Source organism: Hippocampus bargibanti, linkage group LG05, assembly GCF_051943395.1.
Source record: "Hippocampus bargibanti isolate YZ-2025 linkage group LG05, ASM5194339v1, whole genome shotgun sequence".
Classification (NCBI taxonomy): domain Eukaryota; kingdom Metazoa; phylum Chordata; class Actinopteri; order Syngnathiformes; family Syngnathidae; genus Hippocampus; species Hippocampus bargibanti.
In genome coordinates, this window is record NC_142738.1 from 4,881,700 (window position 1) to 4,895,000 (window position 13,301).

Sequence of the window (13,301 nt, forward strand, 5' to 3'; positions counted from 1 at the left end):
ATAAGCAATAATAATAATAATAAAATTCAAATAATACAGTGATATTTTTTTAAAAAATCGTTTATTTTAGCATTTAAAGAAACTAATTTTGTGACCACTTCTCAGTCTGGCCTCGTTCAATTAAATTATAAAAACAGTTGCAAAGTTATTTTTACGCTTGGCAAAAAGTGACACAAACCATAGACAGGAATGAACCATTTCAGTAAAAAAAAAGCCAGTCAATCATTTGAAGGGTGTTAGCATCACTCGAGATGTCATTAGCATTGTGGCTAATTTTGTTTCTATGTTTTTAAGCCAGTGGATGGTTTTTGTGAAGAAGCTATGCTATTATTGTTGCTCACGGGCCCTGATGTATAAACTTGCCTCCCTTTAAAAATCAATACAGGGATACCTTGGCTTACGAACTTAATTGGTTACCAGACAGACAGTGATTAAGGCGAAAAGTGTGTATCCCAAAAATAATTTCCCATAGGAAACCATTAAAATGAGAATAATCTGTTCCCAGGTCCCCATAAAACATAATTTTCTACTTTTCTAAGCCTTAAAACTACACAAAATATACCTTATTTTATGTCTAATAAATATGCTATTGTATTATAATTAAAGAAATAAACTGTACTATATAATAAAGTCACTTTATTTACCTTTGTGATGGTCGTTGATGGCTTGATGGAATGGAGTGACCGGTTTGATCAGCATTAAACAATGAGAAACGTAGCCTTGTTCTTTCACCATCTTGAGGAATGATCCCTTGTCGGTGCTTTCTCTGTGATCATTTTATCTAGTTCCTCATCAATTGTGTTTTGTTTAGCTGGGTTGATAGCTTTTTGCATCAAGTGTACAGATGGCTTGTGCGGGTTGTTTGTGAAGCCTGATTGATGGGATATTTTAACCTTACAGTCTACACTCTGCCTTTGAATTATCAAAGTTCAAAGTCACTGCCGTCTGCCTGTCTCTTTAATGTTTAAACCACACCCCCTCACTGCTGCGTTCTTGACCAATCACGTGGCTTTAACCGAAGACTGGGGGCGGGGAATAGAGGACAAAAACAGTCGACTGCCATTTTGTTGTTAGAAGAACGGGCTCATTCGCGAACGACACATCACTCATTGAGGCAGCTCTGCGTACGAAAAAAGTTCGTATGTCAAGGTAAAGTTCATATGCCAAGGTAAAATTTTCATAAATTTAACGTTCGTAAACCAAAAAGTTCGTAAGCCAAGGGATTCGTAAACCAAAGTATCACTGTATCTGTTTGCTCCAGCGTGACTTCTCAACATTATGATAATCCATTTGTTCCAAATTTAAGGTTCCTCTTTCGTTCAAGAAAGCAATGAGGTCATCTGAATCCCTTTGCTGCCAACTTTCTGAAAAATCAGGGAAAAAAAAGTTATATGTAGATTTTTTTAATGCTGTAGTAATAATAATAATAGTAATAATAAATAGTAATAATAATAATAATAATAATAACCTTTGTATTCAGTCATAGTTGTGTAGCTGTTCTCTCATTCGAGCCGCAATGTGTTCTCTCCTCTCACTGTGTTTGTTCAAGTCTTTGATTTCGGAGGGCAGTGCGGCGTTCCACACCATCAACACCGACTGAGCGTCTGAGGGAGTGAAAAAACAAGCGCGCTGAACACGAGTCCACATGGATAACCCGGCAAGAGCCATGCAACTTCACCCACCCCACTCGCTCTTGTCTTGTGGGAGTCTTCTGCCCAACACCAGCACCGCATTCCTACAATTTAGCGTCTCTGTAAAGAAGGAAATAGCCTTTTTATCTGGACACATTCGCAACTCTTCAGCCATTCGCAACTGGACAGGTCAGGAAAACATATTAGCTATCTAGATAGCAAGCTATCCATTAGCTATCTAGGTAGTTAGAGAGCTAGCTATTAGCAATGTAGATGGCTAGATACCTATTTGAATCAGGAAACATATTAGCTAGCTATCTAGTATTCTATTAGCTAGCTAGCTAGCTTTCTATCGTTTAGAGTTATTCCGAGTTGCGTGAACTCTGGCGCATGTGGCTGCCACTGCTCACCCACAGAAAAACTTATCTTGTGACTGTAAAGTGACCCTGACAGTTTTGAAAGGACTTAGAAAGCAAATGTATTATTATTATTATTATTATTATTATTATTATTATTATTATTAATCAACGCATTCACTGCCAGATGTGCAGAAATATGTCCACTCCGGTGCCAGGGTTTTTGTCATTGTCACTCAAACTACAGGACCCACACAATATTGAGTTTTAGGGCGACATAAACATTCAATGCAGCGTAAGAAAACTTTCTTCTTTCAGCATAAAAAAAGAGTTAATTCCTAAATTATGAGTCTGAAGTTATGTTAGCGTGAAAAGGGGTCGACTGTACAAAATACAATGCAATACATACATATTGATTTATATCGCGTTAACAACAGCTGAAGCTGGAACAAAGCGCTAACATGGAAAAAAAACTGAAATGCTGCCCCCTTGTGGACGCTAAAGCGAGCAGAGGTCTAGCTAGCACTTTACCGGCACCCAAGCAAGAAAAAAAACAAAACCAGAGCAATTCAAGGAATGGCGTTCTACGTCACATTTTCAATTCATGAATAAATTCAGGAATGGCAATGAATGAGTTAATAAGATGAAATTTGATCACATAGAAGTTAATGATCAATAATTCTAAGAATGGGATTCACCAATGAACGCCGATGCGATGCCTCGTAGCGAGTGACATCTTGGCGGGATGACTCTCAGCACATGGTGCTTGTTCCCCAGCTCTAAAAGTAGCAGGTGGCCGCCTCGGGTGCCCACCCACAGCGTGGCCGAACCGGGCCCAACTAGCAAGGACTTGACCCGAGCCCACCGGGCCCAAGACGGGGAGCTGTCGACGGGCTCGTCCGCAACACCGGAGGGTCTGCTCCGCTGTTGCTGCACTCGTGTCTGTGAGGAGAGAAGAGATAAGGTGCTCGTGGGTACATCAATTGCGTGGAAAAATTACTTTTCACCTGTGCTAACATGGAAAAAAAGAAAATGCTGCCCCTTGTGGAAGGGGAAAATATTGCCAGAGGTCTGGTCAGCGCCTATATATCTGTACAGTGATACCTCGGTTTACGAACCCCTTGGCTTACGAACTTTTCGGTTTACGAACGTTAAATTTATGAAAATTTTACCTTGGCATACAAACTTTTTTCGGGATACACACGGACCTGCCTCAATGATTGATGTGTCGTTCGCAAACGAGCCCGTTCATCTAACAAGAAAATGGCGGGGGACTGTTTTGTCCTCTATTCCCCGCCCCCAGTCGTCGGTTAAAGCCACATGATTGGTCAAGAACGCAGCAGTGAGGGGGGTGGGGTTTACAGATAGAGGGAGTGAAGCGTTCTCCAAAAAGAAAATGGCTGCCGACTTTTTTCCTCCTCTATTCCCCGCCCCCAGTCTTCGGTTAAAGCCACGTGATTGGTCAAGAACGCAGCAGTGAGGGGAGGTGGTTTAAACAGTAAAGAAACAGGCAGATGACAACGAGAGAGTTTCATCTTTGAAAGAGTGTAGACTGCAAGGTTAAAATATCCCATCAATCAGGCTCCACAAACAACCCGCAGAAGCCATCTGTACACTTGATGCAAAAAGCTATCAACCCAGCTGAACAGAACACAATTGATGAGGAACAAGGTAAAATTATCGCAGAGAAAGCACTTACAAGGGAACATTCCTCATGATGGTGAAAGAAGGTTACGTTCCTAATCAAGTGTTTAATGCTGATGAAACCGGTCACTCCATTCCATCAAGCCATCAACGACCATCACAAAGGTAAATAAAACGACTTTATTATACAGTACAGTTTATTTCTTTAATTATAATACCTTAGCACATTTATTATACATAAAATAAGGTATATTTTGTGTCGTTTTAAGGCTTAGAAAATAAGCAAGTAGAAAATTATGTTTTATGGGGACCTGGGAACGGATTATTGTCATTTTAATGATTTTCTATGGGAAAGACATTTTTGGGATACACACTTTTCACCTTACACGCTCTGTCTGGGAACCAATTAAGTTCATAAGTCAAGGTATTACTGTAGTTTTGTTCCATTTGGGATGGTCGTCCATTCTCGTTACCTGATGATTTGTGCACAGTCAATGCATTCCACCATGCGTTCGCTCCTCTTGTCCCAAACCTCGACGGTGGCCATGCCGGCTTTGCTGAGGTACACGTACTTATCCACCGCCATGCGCCATACGCTGGCCTCACCGCTGGGATGAAGCCTGCGGAACCAAAGGTATCGTTATACTGGTTATTTGTACTCGTGTAAATACTAAAGTACTGTATTATTATTTGTTGGAACCATCCTCTACAACACAAACTAGGAGTTATCAGAACCCTCCAGCATAGGGCTAAACTAATACCAACAAGCGTCGAAGGCAGAGAAAAGGAGTCAAAACATATCAAGAGAGCACTCACAAACTGTGGGTACCCTCAGTGGTCGTTTAACAAATGTCAGAAAGAAAAAATAGGGAATGAAACCAAAAATTCTGAAGATACAAAAAGGAGAGGAGTAGCAGTACCTTACATTGCAGGAGTTTCTGAAAAATTACAGAGTTCTTTGGCAACACAAAATTCCTACTTATTTCAAACCGATAAACACTTTAAAATTAGTGCATCCAAAAGATAGGCTGCCAAATGAAAAACAAAGTAATGTAGTTTATTCCATACATTGTAAGAATGAAAATTGTAAAGAGCAGTACATTGGGGAGACTCAACAAATTGTCAAAAAAAGACTTTATCAACATCGCAGGGATAATACTAATGGGCGTCAATCGGCAGTACATATGCACCTAAAACCACTCATTTCATGATAATGAGGTTAAAATCTTACCGAAAGATCATAGATGGTTTGAAAGGGGAGTAAAAGAAGCAATTTTCATAAAAAAGCTAAATCCTTCATTAAACCGATATGGAGGGGTGAGGTTCAATTTGGATGGTTCGTACAATAGCCTGCTTAGGCAACATAGGTTAGGCAACATTAACTGATGAGGTGATACCGGAGGGAGTGGGGCAATCAGGCCAGTAGTTAGTCAGGAATGTAGGAATAATCGATGGGGCCGCAGGGAGTGGTCCTCTGCTCCCCCCAACCTGAAAGTAGGGACCTATCATAGCAGTGTCCGGCGCCGCCATGTCTGGACATTAGGGATATCTATATAGGGCCGATACTACCAGTAAGACTTGAGTTCGCTGAAGAAGCGTCTTGGATAAGAAGTGAAACGTCCGACACCTTCAAAAAAGTACAGATGACGGCTGAAGAAACCTTTTTATCCATGCTATAAAACGTTTTCCTGATGTCAGTTAGGAAACAAAAACAAAATGGTGTCGGTTGTCCTTTAAAAGCAAAGATAATCTTTGAACAACGTTAATCTGAGGAAAAGATTGGTATTTTTCGTGAAGTTATAATACATGGATCTATTTTACATGATTTTTTTGACGAGTTTGTATCCTACATTTGGACACAGATTCCATCTTTAATGTGTGTGTGTGTGTGTGTGTGTGTGTGTGGAGCTTTGTCGGACTTACGGGAGCGATACAGCGTTCCGGGTGTCGATGTTCCGGCTCACGGTGTAGTCAGCGCTGAATGACAGGATTCTGGTGCCGCAACCGGCCCAAACGCAGCGGCTGTCCAGAGAGTACGACGATGCGCCTAAGCATACCACTGGAGTGTTGACGGTGCCCAGGACCACGGATTTTACCGGCTGGCCAAACTCCTAGCAAAATTACGCAATATGTCACCACGAGAAAGAACTGGAACGTTATAAGAAGCCAACTAGCTAGCTAGCCGTCTAGTTACAGTATCTAGATAGCTATCTAGCTATGTAACTGTATAGCCATAATGTTAGCGGAAAATTGGTGATCAAACCTTGAGAGCAGAATCTTCATAGATGGTAAGAAGGCCGTCTGCGGTGCCAACCAGCAAGTAGTTCTTTCTTTGACTTATAAATAAATAAATAAATACATAAATAAATAAATGATATTAATAGTAATCGGCACAATAATAATAATAATAATAGTAATAATAATAATAGTAATAATAATAATACTGACAATAACAATAATAATAACAACAACAAAAACAACAACAACAATGATAATAATAATAAATACATAAATAAAAATAAATAATAAAATAATAATAGTAATAATACAAATCATAACAGTAATACGACTACTACTACTACTACTACTACTACTACTACTAATAATAATAATAATAATAAAAATAATAATAATACTAATAATAATAACAATAATAATAATGACAGTAACAATAACAATAATAATAACAACAATAACAATAATAACAATTAAAAATATCAATAAATAATAATAAATAAAAATAAATAATAATAAAAATAATAGTAATAATACAAATAATAATAGTAATACTACTACTATTACTACTACTACTACTACTACTAATAATAATAATAATAATAACAATAATACTAATACTAATACAGTAAAGTCTCGTTATATCGATATTCAAGGGAGTCCGAAAAAATATCGATATAACCGGGACTATCGATATATCCGACCCTGTTTGCATGTAATTTTCTCCGTGCGTGCATAGAAATAGTATCGATATAACCGGGACTATCGATATATCCGATATCGATATAACGAGACTTTACTGTACTAATACGAATACTAATACTAAGAATACTAATACTACTAATGATAATAATTTTGGATAATGTTTTGTGGCCACTTACAGGCGCGGGGGAGTGATGTGGAAGTACAGAGAGGTGACGGCGTCTGAGACGTTGCTCAAGTGATACCACGTGAATGGATCCGCGCAGCTGAAGACCACCAAAGAGCCTGACTGCGCGCCCCCGACCATCCATTCAGAAGCCTCGCCAGGAATCTGGACCGTCACCAGGCACAGGATGGGGCTGCTGTCAATCTCCTGATTGGATACGTTTGGTTTTTGTTAAAGTTGAAGAAATGCTGGCAATAATATTGATGATAATCAACTGTGATGAGGGTCATTCCCTGTTCTGTGTTCAGGGTCACAATTTTTAGATTCATTCATTCATGGATGCATCTATCTATCTATCTATCTATCTATCTATCTATCTATCTATCTATCTATCTATCTATCTATCTATCTATCTATCTATCTATCTATCTATCTATCTATCTATCTATCTATCTGTCTATGTATTTATTAAGACGGAATAAATGAAAACAAGACAAAAGCCAAAATAAATATTTTTAAATAATTATTTGATATCACAAAAAGACAATGGGAGGTATTAACATAAAGATTTTACTTTATGTTCATAAAGAAAAGTAGGGAAAAAAAACAATATAAAAATAAATCACTGAAAATTAAGAAAAACTAAAAGGAAAAATAAAAAATAATACAAAATGAGGAAATAAATAAAAAATAAATCAATTTAAAATACAAATTGTAAAAAATGTGTAATAACATATGCAGTGACATAAAATTCAAAATATTCTAAATAGGAAAGAAAATAAATTCAATTGCATAAGATAGGTCAAAAAAACAAAAACATAAAAAAATTACTAATTATATAAAAAAAAATTGTAAAATATTAATAAAAAATAAAGGACAACCAATACATAATAATAATAATAATAATAATGATAATAATAATAATAATAATAATAATAATAGATCAGAAATAAACAATGGAAAAAGTGTAAAACTGCATTCAATTGTTAAATAAATGAATAAAACAGAAAGAAATGAAATAATAAAAAATAATGAACACAACATTTATCAAAAGAAAAATAATGAATGAAATAAAGAAAATACAAACTTGCTCTTAACTCATTCACTGCCATTCCCGAATGTATTCAGAAATTGAAAAGCATGACGTGAGGCACCATTGCTGGTGGGTGCGGATCCAGCTCCGATCTGACCTCTGGCAATGTTTTTCCCTCCCACGAGGGGGCAGCATTTGACTTTTGTACAGCCGCCCCCGTTTCCATTGCAATTTGAGTGAAAATGACAAAAACCCTGGCAGTGAAGTGGACACATTTTTGCACATTAAAATTTCCACTTTGTCAGCAATTTAAAAAAATAATCTAAAAAACCCAAGAAAGGCAAAATATTTGAGGTCAATCCAATTGCTAATGAGGCGCATAGACGCGAGTGTGTGGTGTGTAAATTACCTGTGTGGTGACCCGGTTGGAGTGCAGGTCCACGGCGGTGACGGTTCCCGTCCTCTCGGTGCTGCGACCTCCTCCCAGCCAGGCCGTGCCGGCGCTAATAGCCACGCACTCGGCGTGTATGGGCCTGGGAAGCGGCAGCTCCCTCACCAGACACAACATCTCCGCCGAGTTGAGCAGAGCAAACGCCTGACCGCAATTAACAACCGTCACAAACGTTGTACAGTCAATCTTTTGTTCCCGACCTTAAACCCAAACACTAAGTCAAAGGGACACAAAGCAAAAATAATATTACCCATTCCGCCCATTTAGACTTTTATTCACGTGACAAATACTCGGATCACTACTTGTAACGTTCCAATTTCCAAATAATAATAATAATAATAATAATAATAATAATAATAATAATAATAATAATAATAAATTTTATTTTAAGCGCCTTTCAAAGCTCTCAAGGACACTTTACAGCAGGGGTCTCAAACTCGCGGCCCGGGGGCCAAATGCGGCCCCCAAAAGAATATTTTGCGGCCCGCCTTGATATGAAAGATTAATGTTAGTGCGGCCCGCATGATTGATATGAATGAAACTTGTGTTTGGAGTTGAATAAGTAGGCAAGAGAAGCCATGTTTAGGACAGTTCATGTTCAATATTTTATTTATGTTAAGAAAGTTAAAGGGTAAAGAACTGTGAATACAGACGTTTGAAACTTTATTAAAGTAATTAGTTTTCCTGTAGTTTTTTCTGTCGTCTGTATCTGCCTTATGATCATTATAATTATTTTATTTATTTATTAGTGGTTAATTTATTTTGTATTCACTTTTATTTACTCATTTCATTCATTTTTTGTGTGTTAAAAATAAAGATTTTGAGAACATTGGAATGTTTTATCTGTGATTTTCTTGTGGAAATCCTGATGCGGCCCAGCCTCACCCAGACTCTGCCTCCAGCGGGCCCCAGGTAAATTGACTTTGAGACCCCTGCTTTATAGTCACAGACAAGCGTATGTACTATAATAAATAAAATACAATCACAAAATAGAATACAATAACTAAAATACAATGATAAATAGAAACAAGAGAAAGAGTAATACCGTGATACCTCAGCTTACAAACTTAATTGGTTCACAGAAATTGTGTGTAAGGCAAAAAGTTCATCTTCCAAACATTTATTTCCCATAAGAAACCATCAAAATGAGAATAATCCGTTCCTGTGTCCCCATAAAACATAATTCTCTACTAAATAAGCCTAAAAACTACACAAAATATACCTTATTGTATGTATAATAAATTGTACATGACGCTATTGCACATTCCACCATGACGTTCCTGATCCACTGGTGAAAATGATTCTTTGATCTCCTCTTAATCTAAAACTGCTTCATACAACTAAGCGTGTGCAGAAAATGCTTGAAATTGAATGACTGTGTCTTTGTGTTGTCATATTATTTTGTTTATTTTTGCGCCGCGAGAATGTTTGCCTTTACAGCAGCTCCTGTACAGTGATACCTCAGCTCATAAAGTTAATTGGTTCCAAGAAAGTGTGGATAAGGTGAAAAGTTTGTCTGCCAAATATTTATTTCCCATAAGAAACCATTAAAAATGAGAATAATCTGTTTCCCCATAAAACATAATTTTCTACTAAATAAGCCTTAAAACTACGCAAAATATACCTTATTTCATGTATAATAAATGTGATATTGTATTGTAATTAAATAAATAAACTGTACTGTATAATAAAGTCATTTTATTTATCTTATCTTAGTCCGCCAGCCACTGTGGCGCTTTGTGGTTTGGTTTGTCCGCCGAAAACTAGTTTGAATGCCAAGATTATATTATCGCAAATGTAATGTTCGTAAAGCGAAAAGTTCGTGAACTGAAGCGTTCGTAAGTTGAGGCATCACTGTACATTGATTCTTCGAGAGGTCCTTACCTGCGCAGATGTTGGTCGATCATGAGGATGAACGTTTAGACATTCCTTCATCAGGGCTTGGAAGGCAGGCCATGGGGAGCAGCCGTAGTGCTTTACCGGATCTACAAAAAAAAAAAAACAATATCATTGCGATTCAGTGTACGGCACATGCGTCAAAGTCAAGGCCCGCGGGCCAAATCCGGCCCGCCACATCATTTTTTTCGGTCCGCGAAAGCAAATCAAACTTGTTAAATTCCATGATGATTGCTAAAATCGGAGCCAAAAATTCATATTTTTGGATGTCAACCACAATAAAAATCATTATTCTTGACTTCAGATTTGAAAACGAGTTATTCATTAATTTGCTGTGTGCTCTATATGTAATATTTGAAGGGATTTAAACATTCTAATGGGTTCCCCAAATTCATAACGGCCCTCGAGAGGAAACCATAACTACAATGTGGCCCGCGGCAAAAAATGACTTTGACACCCCTGGTGTACGGACTTGCTGATCGAAATTGAAATTTGTATCGTTGGTTGAGAAATGTGCAGAAATTGAAGAAAACAACAACATGATTAAAAAAAAAAGAATTAAAATATGAGAAATGAATAAAAAAATTAAGAGATGCCGGAAAAAAAGTGGCAACTACTAATTGGAAAAGTAAAACATTTGTGTGTAAAAAATAAATACAATGAAAATTGAATGAAAGAGAAAACAAGAAAAAGCATTTTACTCATTCACTGCCATTCATGAATGTATTCGGCAATTGAAAATATGACGCAGAGCGCCATTCCCGAATTTGTTCAAAAGCAAAGTGTAGACTGCAAGGTTAAAATATCCCATCAATCAAGCTCCACAAATAACCCGCACAAGCCATCTGTACACTTGATACAAAAAGCTATCAACCCAGCTGAACAGAACACAATTGATGAGGAAAAAGGTAAAATTATCGCAGAGAAAGCACCTACAAGGGATCATTCCTCAAGATGGTGAAAGAAGGTTACGTTCCTAATCAAGTGTTTAATGCTGATGAAACCGGCCACTCCATTCCTTCAAGCCATCAACGACCGTCACAAAGGTAAATAAAACGACTTTATTAAACAGTACAGTTTATTTCTTTAACTATAATACCATAGCACATTTATTTTCCATAAAATAAGGTATATTTTGTGTAGTTTTAAAAGGCTTAGAAAATTAGAAAGTAAAAAAATTATGTTTTATGGGGACCTGGAAACGGATTATTCTCATTTTAATGGTTTCCTATGGGAAATTAATTTTTGGGATACACACTTTTCGCCTTACACACTCTGTCTGGGAACCATTTAAGTTCGTAAACCGAGGTATCAGTGTATATATTTTTTTTACCCGGCAGCTTGCCCTGCACGGCCACCTCGTCAAACTCGCTGGGAAACTTGACGCCATCACAGATGCGCTCGCCGCCAGTCAACAGGTCGTACAGGAGGAGGCCGAACGAGAAGACGTCAGCTTGCTGGTTGTACGTCACGTTCCCTCTGGTGACCTCCGGGGCACGGAAACCTGTATGAGAGTTTTGTAATAAGACCCCGGTGCTCAGATAGGTCTTTTTTGTTGTTGTTTGTTATCCAACCTGGGGTGCCCTCTGAGCTGCGGACCCCCATGCTGCAGCAATATTGAGCAATGCCGTAGTCGGTGATCTTAGCGATGACGTCTGCGTCCGTCTTGAGGTCGAATAGTAGCACGTTGTGGGGCTTCAGATCGCGGTAGATGATCATGGCCGAGTGGAGGTACCTGACGGTCAGATGTTCAGTGTACATTTAGCAATCCGGCGTTTTCGTGCAGCTTCAGTTACGTTTTAGTGCACGGGTGTCAAAGTCAAGGCGCGGGGGCCAAATCCGGCCCGCCACACCATTTTGTTCGCCCCGCGAAAGTAAATCTAACTTGTGAAATTCCATAAGTACCAACAAAAATTCTAATTGTCGTATATAAACCACAATAAGAGTCATTATTTATTACGTCAAATTTGAAAACTGGTAATTTATCATTTTTTTGTGCAGTGCGCTCTATATGTAATATGAGGAGTGGATGAAACCTTCTAATGGCTTCTCCAAATTCATAACGGCCTGTCAGAGATGTTCGATCGGACACTGTGGATGCAGGCTCGGAGCCAGAAAGATTGTCTTTTACTGCCGGCAGGGAACGCAGTCATTCATGACAGACGCCCGAATGCTGGTTTACTGCCAAGCTATTGATTGAGAGTACAGTGAGACCTCAACTTACAAACACCTCAACTTACGAACTTTTTGTCTTACAAACGTCAAATTTATGAAAATTAAACCTTATACCACACCCACCACGGCTGGCAGAGTGATCTTCGGCGGAACCACACGCCCGAACAGCACCAGAGGTTAAGTTACCAACAGTCCTTAAGGAAGGTGACTCTCCTTCCATAAGCCATCAATGACCATCAAAAAGGTAAATAAAACTTTATTTTACAGCACAGTTTATTTTTCTAATTACAGTCGTCATGTAATGCGCCTCTCTTTCCAAACAGCAATTCCCTTTGTCCTTCGATCTCCAACGCCATTCCATCAAGCCATAAATGACCATCACAAATGTAAATAAAGTGACTTTATGATACAATGCAGTGTATTTCTTTCATTACAATACAATAGCACATTTATTATACATAGAATAAGGTATGTTGTGTGTAGTTTTAAGGCTTATTTAGTTGAAACGTATATTTCATGGAAACCCGGGAACGGATTATTCCCATTTTAATGATTTCCTATGGGAACTTTTTTCTTTGAGATACACACTTTTCGCCTTACACACTCTGTCTGGGAACCAATTAAGTTCGTAAGTTGAGGTCTCACTGTATATGCAAATTAAAGCGATACATTAGCAAAACATAGTTTTCTTGATTAGAATACCACACCTCTTGAGTTCTAAGCACGAACAGCTGTAAGCAATAAAACATTGTCTTTTCCATGAACTGGTGAATTCCTAACCTGGCTAATGAGCTCTTCCTGTGAAGGAGTTTCAAGTCGGAAATTGCTTCGGTGATAAAGGAGGTTCCCAAGTCCTAAATTCTGTCCAAGGCCATATCCCCCCGATGAAAATGACAGTTTAACAAGCTGTGTCTGTTGACCTCAGATTGACCCCAGGTTGTCTGTGCTTCAATTGTGTATTCGAGTCACACATCCAGAGAGGAAACGGGAACTACAGTGTGGCCCGCGGCAA

The 13,301-nt window shown here is 38.2% G+C and overlaps 1 protein-coding gene across 1 annotated transcript in view; it reads right to left on the reverse strand.

Moving 5' to 3' along the window:
- Positions 1-51: 51 nt before the first annotated feature.
- LOC148897583 (leucine-rich repeat serine/threonine-protein kinase 2-like) overlaps positions 52-13,301 on the reverse strand; it is a 52,452-nt gene continuing 39,202 nt past the window's right edge. The window contains 13 exon segments of the mRNA XM_088995885.1: positions 52-1,364; positions 1,469-1,604; positions 1,683-1,751; positions 2,686-2,901; positions 2,904-2,929; positions 4,105-4,251; positions 5,555-5,742; positions 5,895-5,967; positions 6,748-6,941; positions 8,177-8,362; positions 10,103-10,203; positions 11,448-11,618; positions 11,689-11,849. Of these exon segments, the coding sequence (XP_088852011.1) occupies positions 1,477-1,604; positions 1,683-1,751; positions 2,686-2,901; positions 2,904-2,929; positions 4,105-4,251; positions 5,555-5,742; positions 5,895-5,967; positions 6,748-6,941; positions 8,177-8,362; positions 10,103-10,203; positions 11,448-11,618; positions 11,689-11,849 (1,660 nt within the window). The 3' untranslated portion in view covers positions 52-1,364; positions 1,469-1,476.